The sequence below is a fragment of the Oncorhynchus gorbuscha genome, linkage group LG07 (genome assembly GCF_021184085.1).
Source record: "Oncorhynchus gorbuscha isolate QuinsamMale2020 ecotype Even-year linkage group LG07, OgorEven_v1.0, whole genome shotgun sequence".
In the NCBI taxonomy this organism is placed as follows: domain Eukaryota; kingdom Metazoa; phylum Chordata; class Actinopteri; order Salmoniformes; family Salmonidae; genus Oncorhynchus; species Oncorhynchus gorbuscha.
In genome coordinates this window covers 26,929,441-26,952,657 of record NC_060179.1, presented here as the reverse complement: position 1 = coordinate 26,952,657, position 23,217 = coordinate 26,929,441, and the positions used below count along the sequence as shown (strand labels likewise).

Below are 23,217 nucleotides of genomic sequence, written 5' to 3'. Positions count from 1 at the left end.
AGCTTGCTTCGTCATTTCTGTCGCAGTAAGTTTCCGTGTTTTTGCCGCGTTCAAAGCAACTGGGAACTCGGAAATAATTCAAATGATGACGTCAGTGATCTTCAGGTCGGAAGGTCTGTGCTCTCCAGTTCCCACGTTGGAATTCCGAGTTGGATGACCTTTCAAATGTATTTATTTTTCCCAGTCTGAGCTCGTTTTTTTCGAGGTCCCAGTTGTTTTGAATTCGGAAGTCAGAGGTTTCCGAGTTCCCAGTTGTGTTGAACGCGGCATTAGCTACAACAACATCTCACATATGCTATGGTTGGTGTGCAGTGATGGCTTTTATAAAGAGGAAAGAACGAACGAAAGAAAGGTTCGTAGTTGGAAAACATTATAGGCTTCCTATGGGGTTGTGTTGGAAGAGATTCTTGCAATCTAATGTTGTCGTCGTCGTCCACTTGGAAATTGCCAGGGCGCGTGCTGACAAGCCTGACCGAGCACAGAGGTCTGACTTCGGGCAAGGAAATGCAATTGAGATCCTGGGATTTCCGTGTTTGTAGGCCAGTCTGTCTTGTGATTTGACCGTAGATGCTGTTTGTTTTGCCTGTCTGGCGGTGAAGAGAATTGATACATTGTTACACGTCTACTAGAGTAGACGAGACGTTAACGATGTATACATTTTCCCAGGACATTAGAATTAAGTTTAATGTACAGTCTGTGATAATTACGCTACATTTGTTGCATTCATTGTTTACCTACTGATTCTTTAAGAATATAACTGATACATTCTTCATGACCTTAGTACAGCTATCTTCCCCCGCCATGAACTCAAATTAGGTTGTGTACTATAGGCCTATTCCATTATAAATATTTTTGCTATGAAAACTAACCAATCGGATTCAAAATATGTTTAAAACTGTTATTTTAAACTGGATGGACTGTCAGTCCGTGAATCCATAGCCCCATCTATGAATTTGAGAGTGGTTTACATTTGTCCAGCACCATACCATCCGTTATAGCCAGTGGCATTGTCCAAATGGCAAATCAATTGGAACTTAATGTTATTATGCGACTTAGTCATTAGATGGGAAAAATGTAGTTGAGGTTATTCTAGGTAGTTCTAGTAGTTCTGTGTGAAAATGCAGCAAAAAATGTCTGAATTGAAGCTCTTCACCGCCATTGTTTTTTCGGTGTCTTTCCCCTAGGTTTTCTCTCCTGTTGCTGGACCTGGAAGAGTATTACTTTGAACAGCACACAGTGTATCATGTGACAACCAGTTCAGCCAAAAAAAGGTAATGTCTGAAATTGACTGACTGACAGATCCACCCAATTTCTATCCCCTATCTAAGTCATGGTGGATAGCAGCACAGTAGTAGTAGCACTGATACTCTTTACTCCTTGCAGAAGGATCAGAGGGTCACTCAAAGTATGCTCCAAATCCATCATATTTGAACCTGAGGACCATGTGGAGCCCATTTTAAAGGTGTGTTTTTGTGCATTGTAGTACAGCACCACTTGCGAAGGAGGATTTACTCAAATGGAGCTCAAGAGCCCGTATTTACAAAATGTTTTGAAAAGGAGCACTGATCTCGGATCAGTTCTGCCTTTAAAATCATAATGAATGGATAGGAGGATCTGATCCTAGACCAGATCGTTGCTTTATAAATAGTGTACGTAGGTTTGTTATTCATATGGATTTTAACCTCCACCAGATTCCTCTCAGAGATTGCAAAAAGATTGAAGCGGTTGAAGAAAAGGACCAGAATCCTTTCAATGAGTAAGTCTAATTAAACTGGGTTTATGCACATACATAAACCAATAAGATGACAACTTCATTGATTTGAATGTTTTATTTTATAGGAGCAAACCAGCTGGCCTCACCATTTTATGCAAACAGGTGTGTTTAAATAAAGTGTTTACATTTTAATTAAGGAACATTTACCAACATTTTGTCATAGAATGTTGCTGACATTATTCTGTATAAATAGGTTTAGCACAACTAATCTAATGCACATTTTAACTTTAGGTTTACCTCATCAAAGAGAACAATGTCGTTGCACCTTACAGAGTTGAAAGGGTGAGTACATGAAATGTCAATTAGATTTGTGATGCAGGTTGTCCGATTATAAACATGACATGATTTAGAATCAGCAGCTGTAGGAAAATTGATACTTTTGCACATTGTATGACTTTTCAAACCATTTCTAATAGGGAGACAGTACCTTTCTCTTCCATCTGGAAGTTTCCAGTAAAACGGAGGATGTTGTCCAAACATTACTTCAGGTATGCAACAGTACCATAGCCGGATTATTACAACCGTGAAAGTGCTTGCCTTCCATGTTGTAATGCAGCTTTAGCTTGTTCTCATTTATTGTTTTCATCCACTTCTCCAGCTGCATAGGGCCTCTTGTCTGGACAAGCTTGGAGACCAGACTGCAATGGTAAATCATAACTGTACAAAACTGCAACACTAGAAGTACCAAAACATTGTGAAAGCAGATGGTTTTATCGTGCAACTGAGAATATTGTTTGTCTACATACAGTAAATCGAACTAGATTGAACGGTTGAATAAGTAGTTTCAAACCCATTTAGCTTCCCTGTTTACCACAGCGTTGTTGTATACAGGACATGTAAGCAGTTTATTTTTTGTGCTTCTAGATTGCTGCTAATTTACAATCCAGATTGGCAAGAACTTCATTTGACAAGAACAGGTATGTACTTAAATAATATGAGAATAAGCTCTTTGTCACAACCTTGATGTGATACTGAAGTACTTACATAATGCGCTGAGTGTCTAATTCCTCTCCAGCTTGCTACAATATATATCACAATGTATGTTTTGTTAGTTTAAATGCTTATAATACAATATTTTGGGGTTCTCAGCTTTCAGAATGTTTCAGAAATTCCACACATGGAATGCGAGGCGGAGATGGTCACTCCATTGGTTACAAACCCTGGTCACGTGTGTATAACTGACCAAAGCCTCTACTTCCAACCACTCAATGGCTATCCTGTGAGTTATCCATACGTACACATGTTATGCCAGTTTGCTATTATTAATTGCGATTTCTCTAACATGGAAAATGCATTCCTTGTTGGGATTTTGTGAAGATACAATCTGGTTTCTGTCTCCTCTGCCGCAATGTTCGTTTCAGGAACAGGTAGTCCGAATCGAGCTCCATCGAGTGAAACAAATCTATAAGAGAAGGCATGGACTCAGGCCATTGGTGAGTGCGATGCTCAGGAGGTTTTTCAACCAAGCAACGTAGAAACCGATTAATTTCTCATTCTGGTTATTATCTAATGACCTGAAGAGTAGTGGTTGTATGCGTTTCAAGCGTCATGCGTCATTCATCTGAAATATTTGCATCATGTTTATCTAACTAGTCAGAATATGCCGCTTTTTCATACCCCGACCAATTTTAGTTCCATAAATGTAGACACGCCTGAGGCTGCTCTGTCCCCAACTATAATGTGTTTTACTCTCCCTCCCAAACTAACTGACTCGCTCTGTCTTGATCAGGGGCTGGAGGTGTTCTGTACCGAAAACGACTTCTGCTCGGACATCTATCTGAAGTTTTACAAGACCAGCGACAGAAATGACCTCTACTACTACATCGCCACGTTTCTGGGTCAGTGACACAGCAAGTTACGGAGCAAACATACAAACACATTTTGCAGGAAGACCTCGCGTCAGCTCTTTCTCTCTGAGTTGATCCTGGTGAGACCATAAATACCTCTATGGGCCCTGGTCAAAAGCACTGCGCTATAGGAAATAAGGTGCTATTTGGATTGCATTCCGTAAACGTACCAGATTCCTGATTTTGTTTCTCTCCAGAGAACCACATGGTGGAACACACAGCGGAGAGTTACATGCTGCAGTGGCAGCGAGGTCACCTCAGTAACTACCAGTACCTTCTGCACCTCAACAACCTGGCTGACCGCAGCGGCAATGATCTGTCTCAGTACCCCGTTTTCCCCTGGATCATCGCTGACTACAACAGCACAGAGCTTGGTGAGTGGGGCGCAAGGTCTAGTTTTGGGTAACACCTTTTGACAGACAGAAATTTGACGGACTGGAGTACATTGGGATCATGTAGCGCTGTAGCTTCGGGCTAAAATATTTTTGATCCAGTGTTGTATATTAGCATACTTGGATGTTGTCCATCTTTCCTATTCATTTGGAATTGCTCTATACCTGTGTAGTAGCACTATAATTACTGTAGTAACACCAACATGTGGCTCCGTAGTTATTAGGTCATTGTTTTGTAATGGATCCTTTTGATTCTGTCTCAGATATGATGAACCCCGCAACTTTCCGTGACCTGAGCAAGCCTGTTGGAGCGCTGAATAAAGAGAGACTAGAGAGATTGTTGGTGAGACTACCCTTTGTCCCAGGCTCAATGACCCCTTGCATTATTTCCCCCTTTGAGTCAGGACTGATGTGCCGCAGTTTAGAAAATAGGATTAAATCATTGATATTTGTAAAAACCTAAGGATGTTAATCGGTTAGCCGGTCTTATCGGTCTAGAGGTTAATTTGCATACTTTTGTGGAATGAAATTGGCAAGTGTGTATTTTCATTAGTCGTTATCTTTCTTATTTATCACAGGCCCACAGCATACAGAGCCTAGTTTGAGGAGCGGAATGGCCTACCACCTGTCCGACAGCTCCAGAGTAGTTACTCAAAAAGTTGGTACTGGAGTGAAGCCTGCTTTTGTAAGCCCAGTCATTGCGCAACAATTTACAATTCTAAATGTAATCGCGTGCTAAACTGTTGTGATGGCAACGATTTAAAAATGTATCTAATTAAAGCGTGCATCCCAGTCGCTATTCGATTGCGTAAGCTGTAGTCAACGATAGGCAAGCGATCAGCACGTCACCTACAACTTTACAATGTGAGGCAGAATTTTGGGGGAAACCTGAACGTTTTACTCTACTTCAAATAATGAGGCATGTCTAAACTTGCTTCAAAGTAGCCTAGCCAAAATCCATCCATAGAAACACGGAGGTAATTATTTCATAAAGACTTCCTCGTGCCATTAACCAGCATTTCTCTCCTGTTCTATTGGTTTTTTTTTTATATCAACTTTCTTTCGTGGTCCAAAAGCTAAAGGCACAATCCTAGTCATATTAACAACCCCCATCCTAGTTGTTCCTTGTAGATTCCCCCTCATTCTATGTTTTTAATAGATCTTTTCTCTGTCACATATGGAACCGCTGACATTAGGTGTGCAGTTTAGAACAGTTTTCTTCCCCCAAATTGCATTTTGGCAAATGTTTGAAAATGACGTTTAATTAGCTGCATTATTACAGCAGTTCCTGCTATATCCTTTTGACTGTAAGACATAAAGCTTGCTATTGTTGCATGTTTTCATTGAGCTCTTGATGAAAAATGTCAGTTCCTTGCATGCATGCATAGTATTTTCTGTTGTTCACATCATTTTACTGGTTGGAAAAGAAATGTGACTGTTTTTTAATAAAGGTTGGTTAGTCGGCAGTCAAATTGACTGAAATTTGCATCCCGACTAAAAGCACGATAAAATGTTCTAACTAGGGTGCATCTCTCGCTTCCTTACAGTCCCGGTACAGAGACATGCCTGATCCTCGTTTCATGTACGGCAGTCATTACTCCTCTCCAGGCTATGTGCTTTTCTACTTAGTCAGAGTTGGTATGTCAACGCCTTCTTATATTGTTTGACATATAGTACCACATTTTGACTGTACAAACATTGCCGCTGTGTGTGTGGTTATTGCAAACGGAAGCTTTTACATTATTTAATGTACTCTCTGAGAAGGCTTTCATGACAAACTATTTATTTTTGTCTCCCTTGCAGCCCCAGAACACATGCTGTGTCTTCAAAATGGCCGCTATGACAATGCAGACCGCATGTTCAATAGGTTAGTAGCTTGCTTCTAGTTCTGCCCAAGAAAGTTAATGTCACCAGTTTTGGTTATTTATTTAAAGAAGGAAAAATCACCTATTACATAACTATTAGAGAATAATATAAAAGCAATGTAATGGCCCATTTGGTGTAAGGTATCTGTGACCAAAAGATGCATATCTGTATACCCAGTCATGTGAAATCCATATGGTAGGACCTAATTAATTAATTTCAGTTGACTGATTTCCATATATGAGCTGTAACTCAGTAAGATCTTTGAAATGATTGCATGTTGTGCTTATTTCTGTTCAGAGTACTATGTAGTTCAAGTGTAACAAACTTTGCAGACAATAACCTAACCAGGATAAATTAGGAGACAGATGGAAATTATGTGTAACCCTTTTAGTAACATTATAACAATCTTTAGCAACCAACTCTGTAATTACAATGTTGTTACAAGGATATACTGTGCGTCTATTTACAATGTACTTACCCAGGACCCTTTAGAATCAATGTCAGCTCCCCCGCAAACATCAAATTAGCATATATATTTTTTTATTCTTTCAGTTTAAGCTAGAAATGTTTTTTTTTGCTTTGGATGCATCTCCGTTCATCACATCCGCCAATGTTGCACTTCTGCATCTGCGGTGAAAGGTGACAGAGCTAGAGCGGTGTTTGTCAGATCATGAGGCACCTCTAAAATTGGTCTTCTCACAAAATTGAAGGTTTGGCCTACTCTTGAAAGATGAGACTTGCTCTACGAAAACGTCTTGGGACTCGTCTGAAGTTGGTAAAGCCCGATCAGCCTGTAGCATCCGAAGAGTTTGGGCTACACACTAATATGACCCCTCTATGGAAAGGTGAGACTGTTTTGCTCTAGGACGCCACAGGCATCACGAGCCTGGTCTGAAGTTCCCCCGGTACCTGTTGAAATAATGAATGGAAGTATACAGTGCATTCGGAAAGTATTCAGACCCCTTCCCCCTTTCCACATTTTGTTACGTTACAGCCTTATTCTAAAATTGATTTAAAAAATGTTTTCTCTCAACAATCTACACACAATACCCCATAATGACAAAGTGAAAAAAGTTTTTTTGAATTTTAGAAACAACAGAAATACCTCATTTACATAATTATTCAGACCCTTTGCTATGGGACTCGAAATTGAGCTCAGGTGCTTCCTGTTTCCATTGATCATCCTTTCCGATGTTTCTTTGACTCTATTGGAGCTACCTGTGGTAAATTCAATTGATTGGACATGATTTGGAAAGGCACACTTCTGTCTATATAAGGTCCTACAGTTGACAGTGCATGTCAGAGCAAAAACCAAGCCATAAGGTCGAAGGAATTGTCCGTAGAGCTCCGAGACAGGATTGTGTCAAGGCACAGATCTGGCGAAGGGTACCAAAACATTTCTGCAGCGTTGAAGGTCCCCGAGAACACAGTGGCCTCCATCATTCTTAAATGGAAGAAGTTTGGAACCACCAAGACTCTTCCTAGAGCTGGCCGCCCGACCAAACTGAGCTATTGGGGGCGAAGGAACTTGGTCAGGGAGGTGACTGAGAAACTTCCAGTAGGACAACACCAATCAGGCCATTATGGTAGAGTGGACAGGCGGAAGCCACTCCTCAATGAAAGGCACATGCCAGCCCACTTGGAGTTTGCCAAAAGGTACCTAAAGGACTCTCAGACCACAAGAAGCAAGATTCTCTGGTCTGACTAAATGAAGATTGAACTCTTTGGCCTGAATGCCAAGCGCCACATCTGGAGGGAACCTGGCACCATCCCTACAGGGAAGTGTGGTGATAGCATGGTGGTGGTAGCATCATGTATGGAGATGTTTTCAGCGGTAGGGACTAGGAGACTAGTCAGAATTGAGGGAAAGATGAACAGTGAAAAGTACAGAGAGATCCTTGAATAAAAATCTGCTCCAGAGCGCTCAGGACCTCATACTGGGGCGAAGGTTCACCCTCCAACAGGAAAACAACCCTAAGCATACAGCCAAGACAATGCAGAGTGGCTTCGGGACAAGTCTCTGAATGTCCTTGAGTGACCCAGCCAGAGCCTGGACTTAAACCTGATCTAACATCGCTGGAGACACCTGATAATAGCTGTGCAGCAACGCTCCCTATCCAACCTGACAGAGGTTGAGAGGATCTGCAGAGAAGAATGGGAGAAACTGCCCAAATACAGGTGTGCCAAGCTTGTAGCGTCATACCCAAGAAGGCTTAAGGCTGTAATCTCTGCCAAATGTGCTTCCACAAAGTTCTGAGTAAAGGGTCTTTGATTTTAATTTTTATTGTGTAGATAGTTTTTTACTCAATTTAATAAAATATATATTTATTTCCCATCGCTGCAACTCCCGTGCGGACTCAGGAGAGGCGAAGGTCGAGAGCCATTCTCCCCCGAAAAACGACCCTGCAAAGCCGCACCACTTGCTTGACCCGGAAGGCAGCCTCACCAATGTGTCGGAGGAAACACCATACAACCGTGTCAGCGTGCATTGCGCTGCCTCATGGGTCTCCCGGTCGCGGACGCGGACGCCTCAAGCACTATGATGCAGTGCCTTAGACCGCTGCGCCACTCGGGAGGCCTAATTTCATACATTTTAGTTTCAGGCTGTAACGTAACAAAATGCGGACACGGTCCAGGTGTCTGAATACTTTCCAAATGCACTGTTTATGGAGAATATTTAGTGCCAAAAATAAGGTGTAAAATACTTTTTCTTATATCGCTCAGAAAATGGGTTTCCATGGCCTAAGATCACCATGCACAACGCAAAGCATCTGCTGAAGTTGTGAAAAGCTCGCCGGCATTGGACTCTGGAGCAGTGGTAATGTGTTTTCTGGAGTGATGAATCACGCTTCACCATCTGGCAAACTGACGGACAAATCTGTGTTTGGCGGATGCCAGGAGAACGCTACCTGCCCCAATGCATAGTGCCAACTGTGAAGTGTGGTGGAGGAGGAATAATGGTCTGGGGCTGTTTCTCATGGTTCTGGTGAAGGGAAATCTTAACGGTACATCATAGAATGGCATTCTAGTCGATTCTGTGGTTCCAATTTTGTGGCAACAGTTTGGGTAAGGCCCTTTCCTGTTTCAGCATGACAAAAAAGTGCAACGCGAGGTCCATACAGAAATGGTTTGTCCAGATCGGTGTGAAAGAACTTGACTGGCCTGCATAGAGCCCTGACCTCAACTCCATCGAACACCTTTGGGATGAATTGGAATGCTGACTGAGCCAGGTCTAATCGCCCAAAATCAGTGCCCGACCTCACTAATGCTCCCAGCAGCAATGTTCCGACATCTACTGGAAAGCCTTCCCAGAAGAGTGGAGGCTGTTATCGCAGTAAAAGGGGGACCAACTCCATATAAATGCCCATAATTTTGGAATGAGCTGTTCGGTGAGCAGCTGTCCACATACATTTGGTCATGTGGTGTCGCAGTAAGGCCAAATCAATTTTTAAATCAAATATTTTTTGTATATATTATTGGGATACTTCAACGGGTCTTTATTTTATTTTTTTATCAAATCGCAAAAGGATGCTTGGTATGACCTTCTTAAAACAATTCCATATAGCTTAGTAGCACTTCCCTCCCCTGGCTTAGACAGGGCTTAGACTCTTATGGATTTGACAAAGATTCATATTCCAGACTCAAAGCAATAACTATTAGTAAAATGTACTAATTAGTTAGTAAAACGTACTAACATAGTCTAGGACCTTCACCAACCTATTTATCAACCTTTGTATTACATGTGGTTGGTAGTGGCACATGTAACAAGATCAGATTTTGGTTTGAGTAAGTGACATGGTAATTCAGAGCTGACTTTCAAACATGTAATTACAAAAGGTTAGTTACACAGTGAAACAAGAAAATGTGCAATAGCATCAGTATTTACACATGTGGAATAACCTTCAGCAAGTAGATGTTACACATTTCTTGTTCCAATTGTGCAACTACTATGTTACTACAGTTGTTGCTGTGTAGTTATATAGTAGTAGGGGCAATTTAAAGATGCACTATGCAGAAATTGCTGCGCCATTTCCTGGTTGCTAAAATTCTAAAAGTTTGCATAATTTCAGTTGATGTGACAAAACAAGCAAGTATAGGGCAGAGAATCATTGTACCATCTAAACTGCTGTGAAATATATTTTCCATAACCAAAAATGTATTTTCAGCGGTTTGAAGCTGGTGTACAAATCCAAACGTAGAAGACTCAAAAAATAAACTTAAGAATGGGAAACATAGAAAGAGTGTGTATAGAACTACCGTTTTTTAGACTTGCTTTCAATGAGAATGACAGATCTATACACACTCTTCTGAGTGAATTTGGTCTGGTCACACGAAAAGTTGCATATTGCAGCTTTAATGTAAAGTGTTAGCCAATTAGGTTTACAATATTTGACTGAATCAACCATGCCATATTGTTAAAAAATTGGTTTATTAATGTGTTTGCAGCATTGGAGAAACGTGGAAAAATTGCTTAGAGGGTGCAACTGACTTCAAAGAGGTAAAAAGTACCTTGAGTGGAAAATATTTTATAATGATCAGAATTGTATAATACCAAATCTCCCTATGCACATTATTTCTGTAACATGTGGCTGTTTCCTCGTCAACCATCTCTTTCAGTTAATCCCAGACTTCTATGGGAATGACCCCAGCTTTCTGCTAAACTGCCTTAGTCTGGATTTGGGGAAGAGGCAAGGTGGAAGCTCGGTTCAAGATGTAGTTCTTCCGCCATGGGCTGCAGGTAACAACTACAACAGGGAAACCATTTTTCGGGTGTTGTATTTTTAGTGATATTATTTTGGTTGTGTGTATTGTTTATGTTCATTATTCTCCTGCATGTATGTTGTAGATGCCAGTGATTTTCTTCAGAAGAGTCAGAAAGCGCTGGAGAGTCAGTACGTGTCAGAACACCTGCACGAGTGGATCGACCTGGTGTTTGGCTTCAAGCAAAAAGGAAGTGAAGCCGTGGCAGCCCATAATGGTACAAGACCCCTAGATCTTATCAGAGACTGAGTATCCATTTGCCTGATGATGAAACCTTGTTTTTAATTCATATGGGTGTGATGTAATGATGTTGATTTCCCTGGTTTTAATGGCAGTGTTCCATCCGTTGACATATGAGGGTGGCATCGACTGTGATAGGTAATGAAAACATTCGTGTTTTCCACCTCTCCATATTTCAGACATATCCAGGAAACTGATTAAATGATTGATGAAATACTGTTTCCTTCTCTGTTCTCTCCCTCTGAACAGTATAGAGGACCCCAATGAGAAGATTGCCATGTTGATTCAGATCCTGGAGTTTGGGCAAACCCCGACGCAACTGTTCACCACCCCACACCCACAGAGGATAACACCCAGATTCCAGAGCATATCGCGAACACCCAGTGTAAACACACCCCTCAACGAGCTTTCTCCAGGTAACAGCCTCACCCACACACTGACCGACAGACAAACACAGGGAACAAACGCACTCACTTGTACTCACAGACAGACAGTCAATCAAATACTGACATTGAAAAATGCCGGTTTGTTGGATCTTTTTCCCAGTCAGACTCAACATTTTTGCTTTTGCGATATAATCGCAAATGCCAGTTGTTGAAGTTTGGAGGTGTAGTGTTAATTAACCCGTTCTTCTTTTTTTAGCATCCACCAGTGAGGACTCCTCCTTTGAAGACCTAACCGAAGAGACTAGGAGACTGGCTTGGAACAACATAGCTAAACTCAAATTGATGTCCACCCACAAAATCCATAAAGAGTGAGTGAGAATTTAAACTGTCATTTTTCTCGCCGCCCCTAAAATATGTTCACCCTGTTATTGGACGGTGACTTTTCAACTTGATCACCTCTGACTGAATACACTCCTTGCAAAAACACAGGGCTGTGACGGGCATCGCAGTGACTCGGACCGCGTCGTCTGTCTTCACAACATCACACGGTCTGGAAAACCTATCAGCTTGTAATGTAGACTTTGGTTATGTTTTAGCATATGGTGAATTGAAATATTGCTGAGCCTTTCTATTTGAACATTACTGTCCAATTAATATGAGTATCATTTGCTATTGAAGTCTGATAAGGACTAAAAGTACTTGTCTCCTCCAGACTCAACACTGAAGATGTTCTCCAGAGAGTCTAATGGATTGCAGAGAAGCATGTCCTTCTCCAACATGGTACTGAGCAGAATGTTATCCCCTCTCGCCCCCTTTACTGTTAACCCATTTCCATTATTATGAGATGAATGTATGAATTGGTATTCTGCATTTTTTTTCCCTGCAGGCGTTATCATCGTGCTTGATGCTACCAGAGGATAAGGCCGTAGTCTGCTCCTCGTGGGACAATAATGTGTGAGCATTATCAGTTCATCACTTGACCATTACCTTAACATTATTCATCACAACATGGCCTATTCCAGTCAGCACAGCATGGCCTATTCCAGTCAGCACAGCATGGCCTATTCCAGTCAGCACAGCATGGCCTATTCCAGTCAGCACAGCATGGCCTATTCCAGTCAGCACAACATGGCCTATTCCAGTCAGCACAACATGGCCTATTCCAGTCAGCACAACATGGCCTATTCCAGTCAGCACAACATGGCCTATTCCAGTCAGCACAGCATGGCCTATTCCAGTCAGCACAGCATGGCCTATTCCAGTCAGCACAGCATGGCCTATTCCAGTCAGCACTGCATGGCCTATTCCAGTCAGCACAGCATGGCCTATTCCAGTCAGCACAGCATGGCCTATTCCAGTCAGCACAACATTACTATTTCATCACATCCATTCATACCCAGTGTTCTTCCTCCCCAGGTATTTCTACTCGATACCATTTGGCAGGCGTCAGGACACGTTGATGGGCCATGATGATGCCATCAGTAAGATGTGCTGGAAGGACAACCAGCTTTACACTGCATCCTGGGACTCGACAGTCAAGGTTAGGGACACATCATGATCTTGATGATGAACACCATGGGTGTAAAAGGACAGTCTTTTTCCAAATGATCTTTGTATAGCTTAATTCATTTCTAATTCAGCTGTTTGACAATATAATAGGCCTGTATGAATGTTAATATTTCTATTTCTATTGAAGGTTTGGCAATGTGACTCTGCCGATATCGCGAATAATAAGAGATGCCAATTCCAGTTGCTGGCAGAGTTTGAACACGAAGCGGGGGTAAGTGCCTGCCTATCACCTCACATGATGCTAACGTGTCTCTCAGAAATTACTTTACTGTTTGTGATCTGTTTGAGTCTTTCTGTCCAACAGCCTTACCCTAACCTATGTTTTCTCCATGTCCAGGTGAACACTATTAACCTAAACCCAGCAGGTACTTTGTTGGTGTCGGGGACTAAGGATGGAACCGTCACCATTTGGGATACCAGTAGCTCAGTACAACTCCATCAAGTCCACTGCCATTCAGGAAAGATCCACGATGTGGCCTTTAGTCCTGGTACGTATGTAATATTAAATAATACGTCCCTCGGTCCCAGTATGGACTATACATGGGAGCATTTAAAACACGTTTACTGGTAGTTTAACCCTTATCATTGAGGCCGCCACCCACAGGAATAACTGTACTAGAGTAATACAATTAATGATGAGGTCTGCTGGTCATTGTCAATGGGGTTTATAATTACTCCCTTTCACTCTACACCTTCGCTATCTCTGCATAATATACACCAAGCATGACTGATCCAGCTTATCAAAGACATTTATTTATTTTCACAGACAGCAGACACGTCTTGAGTGTAGGAGAGGACTCGTGTCTGAAGGTAATCGACGTCCAGACGGGCATGATGATCTCGTCTGTGCAAGCTGATGAGGAGCAGCGGTAAGGCCACACCCACGCTGTCTCACTGCCATTTCTGTCCATGGCAACTTCCTTTAGTCAAAATCAAATCCAATTTTATTTGTCACATACACATGGTTAGCAGATGTTAATGCGAGTGTAGTGAAATGCTTGTGCTTCTAGTTCCGACAATGCAGTGATAACCAACAAGTAATCTAACTAACAATTCCAAAACTACTGTCTTATACACAGTGTAAGGGGATAAGGAATATGTACATAAGGATATATGAATGAGTGATGGTACAGAGCAGCATACAGTAGATGGTATCGAGTACAGTATATACATATGAGATGAGTATGTAGACAAAGTAAACAAAGTGGCATAGTTAAAGTGGCTAGTGATACATGTATTACATAAGGATGCAGTCGATGATGTAGAGTACAGTATATACATATGCATATGAGATGAATAATGTAGGGTAAGTAACATTATATAAGGTAGCATTGTTTAAAGTGGCTAGTGATATATTTACATCATTTCCCATCAATTCCCATTATTAAAGTGGCTGGAGTTGGGTCAGTGTCAATGACAGTGTGTTGGCAGCAACCACTCAATGTTAGTGGTGGCTGTTTAACAGTCTGATGGCCTTGAGATAGAAGCTGTTTTTCAGTCTCTCGGTCCCAGCTTTGATGCACCTGTACTGACCTCGCCTTCTGGATGATAGCGGGGTGAACAGGCAGTGGTTCGGGTGGTTGATGTCCTTGATGATCTTTATGGCCTTCCTGTAACATCGGGTGGTGTAGGTGTCCTGGAGGGCAGGTAGTTTGCCCCCGGTGATGCGTTGTGCAGACCTCACTACCCAATGGAGAGCCTTACGGTTGAGGGTGGAGCAGTTGCCGTACCAGGCGGTGATACAGCCCGCCAGGTTGCTCTCGATTGTGCATCTGTAGAAGTTTGTGAGTGCTTTTGGTGACAAGCCGAATTTCTTCAGCCTCCTGAGGTTGAAGAGGTGCTGCTGCGCCTTCTTCACGACGCTGTCAGTGTGAGTGGACCAATTCAGTTTGTCTGTGATGTGTATGCCGAGGAACTTAAAACTTGCTACCCTCTCCACTACTGTTCCATCGATGTGGATAGGGGGGTGTTCCCTCTGCTGTTTCCTGAAGTCCACAATCAGAAAGATCTGGAAGGAACTTACCGGGTAAAGCAATAGGGTGATAGCCTCTTGAATCCCTCTAATTAGCTGAGTGGAGCTTCTGCCGTATTTCTTACACCTATCCAACCCTGAATTTGTGAACAGAGGCGAGGGGCCAGAATAGAACAGGTTACTATATCTGTATCCTCATTCGTCTCTGGCTCATAATGTGCATCTGCATAAATATAATGACCCTTGCCTGACTGTTACCATGTCCCTGGGGACAGGTGTTTCTGCTGGGACGGGAACACGGTCCTGTCGGGCGGTCAGTCCGGACACCTCCAGGTCCTGGACCTGCTAAGCAATAAAGTGACCACCAGGATCCCTGGACATTCAGGTACACCAAACATCATCACTAAAATACCAAAACACAAATTAAACAGCATAAATGAATACCAGTACACTTCAATTAAATCTGGTATCATTCAAACGGTCCCTCGTGTATACATGTGCAGAATAAATTGCTCTCATTTTTCTTCGGCCCTGACCAGGTGCAGTCACAGCGATGTGGATGAACGAGCAGTGTAGCACGGTGATCACAGGTGGCGAAGACAAGCAGATCATCTTCTGGAAACTTGACTGTTGACCACGGTGCTAGATAGTCCCTCTGTACGTGTATGTACAGAGGTTAAGTCCAAGGGGGACACTCACAATGAGACATCTTTTATACTCTGGCTCCAACCAAAGAGACTATCATCGTCGGTCAAGGTAACTACATAGGCTGGCTGGCCTGCTGGCTGGCTCACCCAGAGATGGTAACGCATTATCATTGCACATATGACTTTACAAATGTACTGGTCCAGTTAGCAGGGACAACAATCATACTCCTGTCTGGAGTTCTCAAACAAAATCTAATTATGAACAATATAACCATCCTCAACCATGTTAGCGTAACATATTGGCCATCCTCAACCATGTTAGCGTAACAACTTGGCCATCCTCAATCATGTTGGACTAACATTGGCCATCCTCAATCATGTTGGCGTAACATATTGGGCATCCTCAACCATGTTGGCGTAACATATTGGGCATCCTCAACCATGTTGGCGTAACATATTGGGCATCCTCAATCATGTTGGCGTAACATATTGGCCATCCTCAACCATGTTGGCGTAACATATTGGCCATCCTCAACCATGTTGGCGTAACATATTGGCCATCCTCAACCATGTTGGCGTAACATATTGGCCATCCTCAACCATGTTGGCGTAACATATTGGCCATCCTCAACCATGTTGGCGTAACATATTGGCCATCCTCAACCATGTTGGCGTAACATATTGGCCATCCTCAACCATGTTGGCGTAACATATTGGCCATCCTCAACCATGTTGGCGTAACATATTGGCCATCCTCAACCATGTTGGCGTAACATATTGGCCATCCTCAATCATGTTGGCGTAACATATTGGCCATCCTCAATCATGTTGGCGTAACATATTGGCCATCCTCAACCATGTTGGCGTAACATATTGGCCATCCTCAACCATGTTGGCGTAACATATTGGCCATCCTCAACCATGTTGGCGTAACATATTGGCCATCCTCAACCATGTTGGCGTAACATATTGGCCATCCTCAACCATGTTGGCGTAACATATTGGCCATCCTCAACCATGTTAGCGTAACATATTGGCCATCCTCAACCATGTTAGCGTAACATATTGGCCATCCTCAACCATGTTAGCGTAACATATTGGCCATCCTCAACCATGTTAGCGTAACATATTGGCCATCCTCAACCATGTTAGCGTAACATATTGGCCATCCTCAACCATGTTAGCGTAACATATTGGCCATCCTCAACCATGTTAGCGTAACATATTGGCCATCCTCAACCATGTTAGCGTAACATATTGGCCATCCTCAACCATGTTGGACTAACATTGGCCATCCTCAATCATGTTGGCGTAACATATTGGGCATCCTCAACCATGTTGGCGTAACATATTGGGCATCCTCAACCATGTTGGCGTAACATATTGGCCATCCTCAACCATGTTGGCGTAACATATTGGCCATCCTCAACCATGTTGGCGTAACATATTGGCCATCCTCAACCGTGTTGGCGTAACATATTGGCCATCCTCAACCGTGTTGGCGTACCATATTGGCCATCCTCAACCGTGTTAGCGTAACATATTGGCCATCCTCAACCGTGTTAGCGTAACATTGGCCATCCTCAATCATGTTAGCCAAAAGAAATGTCAATTTGAACCTAGTGAGGGTGGTATGGCGATGATTAGATTCTGCACATGCCCTCTTGCAGCATTCCCTTGCTAATTTTGCACTTCAATGCTTTTGCCAGACTTACTGTACAGCATGTTTTGCTTGTCTGTCTATTGTTTAAGCGTTCATTCAGTTGTCATAGTGCCTTAGTGACTGACCATTTAATCATGATGTAATTGACCCAAAACAAAACAAACTGTATAGCAAGCAGTGTTTCAGAAATACCTGCAGTAGAGATTATCATGACAATAAATAAATGTACAATGTAACACACTTTGAGCAGCTGGAAAAGCTCTATATAAATCCACTCCATTCATAGTATTATTAAATACACACATGCTACATAAAGATATATTCATTCGATTTATTTTCACCCACAATTTTCATTTGAGAGCAGCAGTAATTCATTGCTAATGCATGGGAAATGTCCAAGAGTTATTGTAGATTTAAAATTAAAAATAAATAAAAAAGGAATATATTAATGCACCTAACTGTTGAACTTACACTGAGGCATAATTCAAAATAATGTTTATAAGCGCTTTGGCCCAACTGTATTTGGGGAACTGCTTTACTGTGACTGAGTAGACTCAGGAACTTTCACCCATGCAAAGAGTGCATTTCTTTCAAGTTTGTCAACCTTGTTATAGCAAGATAAATATGTGTGTTACTGAAGCGTTGTGCTATGGCATAGACTGCCAATGCACTGTGTAACTAATCATATACCACCCTGTACATCCATTTTAATAGAGATGACCCATCTTGTTTTATTACTTTAAATTTTATTTACATTATGTGGAGCTTAAACCTGTATTAACAAGGTAGTTACATAGCCAAGTACTGTAGAATGTAATTGCAGTATTGGAACATAGTTTTAAGTACTATGATACATGTTTTCCATTTGTGTAAAATTACACATTTAGACTTTTTTTATACATCGGATTTGTGAGGGGGAAACCTCCAATTTAGATGTAGTTTAACCTCCCCTTTTCCTATTGCTTTCGATTGCACAGTTGTCTCCACTGTGATCAGTTTATTTGCGAGTCCTTGTAATCCTTAGACAGGTGTAACAGTTGTAAGTAATATGTAACAAAATGTACTCAGAATCTAGTACCACTACTAGCGCTGTAAGTAAAAGCTGCCAGCAGCATTTGGCCTAATGGGAAGTAGCTAAAAACGAAGCAGTGCCCTCCTAGTGACGTAAGTGAATGTATTTGAGTGAGGTTGCTGAGACAAACTATGCTGTAAATGGGGATGTCTACTATCTTTCATGCCTCGGGGCTAACAGTGTTATGTTGCTGCAGTATTTCCTCCCAGCTTTTGTGTTCTGTACAGATCCTGCTCAATAAAATATTGCACATCTGTGAATATAAGTTAATTTTTTCTTGGTGTCATTTTGTGGTAATCTTAGGTTTCACTGTAAACATAGCAGAAGACATGAAACGAAGAGGAAAGTTTGTATGGCTTTATTTAATTAACACTGGAAAGCTGTCATAGTAAAACACAATTGTGTATTTTGTGCGAAAATGACGTTGATGATCATGCAGGGCATTTTAACCCACCAATATATGCAGGAATGGATTGATAAAATGACATACAGTTGAGATTCAACTAAATTATAGTATCTACATATTATTGTGGGCTGGTTTTGAATATTATTATGTTAGGATACCTTCGAACACCCAAGCATTTTCACTTTCTCAGGGAAATAGTTTGTTCTTAAAGCTTACAACATGTACTAGAAGGCATACATGTGAAACATTTCAAACGTATACAATAGAAAACAGGTAATTCAAAGTACAGAAGAAGATAGATTGTGTCGCCTGACTACAAAGTCATAAAAGAGGAAAGTCATTTCCACTGACAAAAAAAGGAGGGTATGAGATTTGTTAATTGATGAGCTCAAGGTAATCATTCAATCCAAAAGACTTCCTACAATGTTGTTTTAGCCCATTGGGCAAGACGGGGGTCTATTGCTCAGAACCCTATAAAATCAAATCTGTTAAACTGAATTTGTGGGGTAATTCAAAACCATAACTCCTCTAGCGCTGCAGGAATCAACATCTGAATCCATATGGACTTATTTTAGAGCTTGAAACAAACATACTGTACAGAGATGATTTTACACACTACTTGTTTTAATCGCAGAAACATGGTTATGGGTTTTGATTGAAGTAATGGCATGAAGATGCACATGTGGACTGGTCTGTTTCACGAACGCAGGATGCAGCGTTGAGACATGGGGTTATGAGCACGACTCAGCAGAATCATCGTTTCTCATAATTCGTATAACGTTATTGGTATTCCTCTTCATTTCCCATCACATGACTGCCGGCCTCACACCTCCGGGATAGAGTGATCCATTAGGCTCTTCACAATGCTGGAAGACATCCTGGAGAAACGTAGAGAGAAACAGATGGACAGTATATCAATGATTGTTCCTCCCAGACTGTCCTGTGGGCGTGACCGCGTCCTACTACCCTCGAGATGCCAATCGCGGTTTCTCCAGAACGAAAATGAGAGTTCTGGGATCGCGAGACTAGTGTCCTACAAAGACAGACTTATATTAGCATATTCCCATAGGCATTTCCACCCCGTATGTGGTTTCAATCAATATTCTGTTAATTTTAGATTTCTGGGGCGATTAGTGGTTAATGGTTTTTTCGTCCGTTTCAACAGATCCCTCGATACATCGTACTCACTTTTTCGTCATGTGCTCAAAGATGATGGTGGGTGTCACTGTGACAGTTATCACTCCACCAGCGGAGGTCAAGATGTCTGTAATCTGAGGATCCTGAACCCAGGAACAAAAGCAGAGGGGAAAAGTGAGCAATTGCTGGCACAAAGAACAGAACAGCAAATTGACAAAAATACACATTTTCTGATGAATACAGCAAAATGATCAAAGAAAAAAATTATTGTGAAAACATTGCTTGTTTTTGAGTGCAACCAATCAGGACAGCTTGTTTACCTTAAGTCCAATGACATTCTGCCCATTGACTTCACAAATGTGGTGATCAGTCAGGAGGCCGTTTCGGGCAGCAGAACTGTCCTTCACGATAAAGGTGATCTTCCCCTTCTTAAAGATGAAACCCAATTGGCCGTTGATGTCTTTGTGCAGGGTGATGGTGCGCTCAAATGGTCTGTCAGAAGAAATGTACAGTTGCAAACACTATAATACATACCATAGTACTATAATGATATCTGTTGCAGCTAGAGTGTTTTGTCACACAGTATCCTCATCCAGAAGCATGATGGACCAAGTCAAGTCAATAATTCAGTGATGTAACTGGATCCTCAGTTGAATTATGAATGGCTGGTGGGAGCTCACCTGTCCCGTACCACAAAGGCTATCCTCTCGGCGCTGGCGTTCTTCAGCACCTTGTGGGCCTTGTCCGTGCTCCACCCAGCGCAGTTCTCCCCGTTTATCTGCAGCACCTGATCTCCGAAGCGCAGGCCGCCCAATGCCGCGGCAGTGTTCGCCTGTACCAGCTGAACAAACACACCCTGCCAAGCAACACTGATACTCAGCAACAGAACTGTATCCAAGGGAGACATTTTGAGTACAAAAGTGGCGCTATAGTCAGGCTTGCTAAAGGGAAAACCCAGGGCAGCCTACTATTTTGTTCATACTTCCAACTGGATCGTTTTATATTACTTGACATGCCATTGAATAGTGCCAGTGTCTTACATTGTCCACAGATTTGAGGCGCAGTCCGATCTTGCCGTCGCTGTCCTTGCAGAGGATGACCTCCCTAATGCCTTGCCGTATCTCAGCCCTGCGGATGCCACAGTCATTCCCTGTGATCGGAGCGCTCATGTAGCTCAGAGCGGAAGTCCTGGGAGCCACTGCCTGCAGAAACCACACAGAGCTAACATATCACTCTCAAAGAGCCACAGAGGTGAGAACATTCATCAGCATCCCATGGAGTAGATGATAATTAATGTTACTTTATGGTTCATTTCTGCAGTTTTAGATTAAACAGAGACATGATAGTAAAGTAATAGCAAACAGAGTTGGTGTCAATTGTATTTTATTTCAGAACCGTGGACTGAAATTCAACAAAATCAACCCTGACAATAACTGCCACCATTTTATATCAAATTATAGACCCAGAGTGTGATTACCCCAGAGTAGTCTTCTGCTGGTACCATGGACAGCGCCTGGCGAAGTGTATCCTCACTGAGGTTCAGCCCCATGAACTCTGAGAGCTCAGGGTACAGTTTGGGGTAGAGTCCTGCAAGGCAACCAACACCAACAGATACAGTGAAATGAGAAACAAAGGCATGCTACGATCAATAATTATTTCCCATTTGCTCTAAAAGTGGATACAATTCTACCATCATATGTGAGACATGATATCAAAAGGTTAGTAGAGTCAGCACGTGAAGACATTACAACATATCCAGACTGCATTATTGATAATGGAGGCATTTTTGGGAGGAATTGGTTACCCATTTCTTCCTCCACAGGATTTGGAGCATTCTGTACAGCAAGTAGAGCAGGTGTCTTGCTTGGACTGGCAGAGTAAGTACTACTTCGAGCCTGGTAAATTAAAGAGGCCAATTAGTTATACATGTGCTCAATAACAAAACATTAGGTGTTTCTGAAGTGTTGAAACAAATGTAGGACTCTTACCTGTATAAATTGATCCACCTTCATGTCCTCCAATGATGGATACAGCGACATGGTGGTTTCTAAATAGAAAAGTTGCAAAGGATTGACAGCAAAGACTCACAGCTATTCTAATAGGTTTCCCTTATTCCTCTGTGTAATTACAGGCTTTCAGCATCTGTAGGCCTAACTGGTAATGTCTAATACATCAACAACTACCTCATTTATGTCTGAAAAATGTGCATCAAAGGTCGTCTTGGTCTAGCTGGCAGTCCTATCAAATGTTGACTAAATGCGGATAGGCCTAAACCCAATATTGTTATTTCAGTAATCCAGGGCAGCACCAAATCGATCACATGAAAACAATCTCCTGTCTATTTGAATTGATGTTTATCAAACTGCACATGAGTTAGGCTATGTTCTCATTCCCCGTAAGGGATTTATTCATGAGACATCAAAGCATAAGCCTAGTATAAAAATTCATCGAAAAACCGCATTATGACGCGAACCCCATTGAGATGCTTCCAGCTATTTTTATACAAGGGAGCATTAGACGCAGTGAACCTAAACCAGAGGGACGAATTAGTCAACTCCTCAGATATGACCTGCGAATATAATCGGCTACTCATATTTGATACGAATAAAAAGCGTGAACTAAACACTGTAGCCAAAATGTAAGAGAGGGAAACGGGAGGCAGAGATATAACCGTGTCCAACATTGATAAATACCACGCGCAATATTATGCTAACAATAGACTACCACCCTAATATGCCGGACAAAAAATAACTAATGTCGGTTATTTGGCCTTTTTCTTCTAAAGCATCAGTTTAAAGACTATATTGAATGCATCATTGTGGCTATTTGCAATATAGATGGAGATGTGTAGCTTAATTGAGAAATTGCCTACATTGTTATGTTTGAAAAAATATTAAAGACAGGAGGAAAACGCCTAAACTCACCTGGCAAGCGCGAGGAAGACCGAGAGAATAGCCTACTTATATGTGTTTTTATTATGCGATATATTGACTGTCCGTTATACATGCACCGTCGCAAATGGTCTAGTCTACTCTGCTGTTTTTTTCATTGAGGTGTAACCGTTTCTTATATCCGTACGTTTGTTGTGGAGACAGCTAGACGGCTATGCGCGTCTTGCGCGACCTTGTCCAGCCCATTTATTATAGGACAAGGTAACGTAACAGCCAGATCAGTTACCTAGAACGGCTGCTGTATAGCTTAAAAGCACAAGAAGAATAGTCCCTTAAGGCGTTTTACTGCGTTAGATATCTATATAAGTGAACATAGTGGAAAATAAAAACATGTGTTTTCTTTAAATTAATATTATCAGAGAGGTTTTAATAAAACATGACATTTTTCAGTATTTTATTCGTTTCCTGTCCCTCATCTAACTGCTTTACCATTCATCTAACTGATAATTGATTGAACAATTATATGTAGTAGCCTAGCAGAGATTCGTCTTTAGTCAACTGAGAAAGCAGTTTGTGTCATAGAAATAGCCTATT

General features: G+C 41.8%; 2 protein-coding genes across 3 annotated transcripts; one reads left to right on the top strand and one right to left on the bottom strand.

Moving 5' to 3' along the window:
• The first annotated feature begins 138 nt into the window (after positions 1 to 138).
• Positions 139 to 18,459, top strand: nsmaf (neutral sphingomyelinase (N-SMase) activation associated factor). Of its 2 annotated transcripts, none has more exons than XM_046356002.1 (31): positions 139 to 167; positions 1,185 to 1,271; positions 1,384 to 1,462; positions 1,692 to 1,756; positions 1,840 to 1,876; positions 2,006 to 2,056; positions 2,191 to 2,262; positions 2,373 to 2,420; positions 2,639 to 2,691; positions 2,864 to 2,993; positions 3,136 to 3,207; positions 3,504 to 3,612; positions 3,819 to 3,995; positions 4,277 to 4,356; positions 5,561 to 5,651; positions 5,817 to 5,880; positions 10,326 to 10,377; positions 10,497 to 10,617; positions 10,726 to 10,857; positions 10,976 to 11,018; positions 11,130 to 11,296; positions 11,523 to 11,634; positions 11,756 to 11,814; positions 11,979 to 12,046; positions 12,153 to 12,220; positions 12,683 to 12,806; positions 12,963 to 13,046; positions 13,173 to 13,323; positions 13,602 to 13,704; positions 15,083 to 15,192; positions 15,347 to 18,459. In XM_046356002.1, exons 1-31 carry the CDS (start codon positions 154 to 156, stop codon positions 15,439 to 15,441), a joined length of 2,718 nt encoding a protein of 905 aa, XP_046211958.1. In that variant the 5' UTR covers positions 139 to 153; the 3' UTR covers positions 15,442 to 18,459. The 2 variants fall into 2 exon arrangements, with proteins under 2 accessions (XP_046211958.1, XP_046211957.1); XM_046356001.1 differs by lacking the exon at positions 139 to 167 and adding an exon at positions 180 to 352.
• Positions 18,460 to 18,531: 72 nt separating this feature from the next.
• LOC124039169 (syndecan binding protein (syntenin)) lies at positions 18,532 to 22,858 on the bottom strand. The gene is made up of 9 exons (XM_046355074.1): positions 22,657 to 22,858; positions 21,721 to 21,779; positions 21,537 to 21,627; positions 21,210 to 21,319; positions 20,773 to 20,934; positions 20,413 to 20,588; positions 20,053 to 20,224; positions 19,784 to 19,875; positions 18,532 to 19,473 (listed from the first exon to the last, which is right to left on the bottom strand). The coding sequence occupies exons 1-9, from the start codon at positions 22,736 to 22,738 to the stop codon at positions 19,419 to 19,421; spliced, it is 999 nt and encodes a 332-aa protein (XP_046211030.1). The 5' UTR covers positions 22,739 to 22,858; the 3' UTR covers positions 18,532 to 19,418.
• Positions 22,859 to 23,217: the final 359 nt, after the last annotated feature.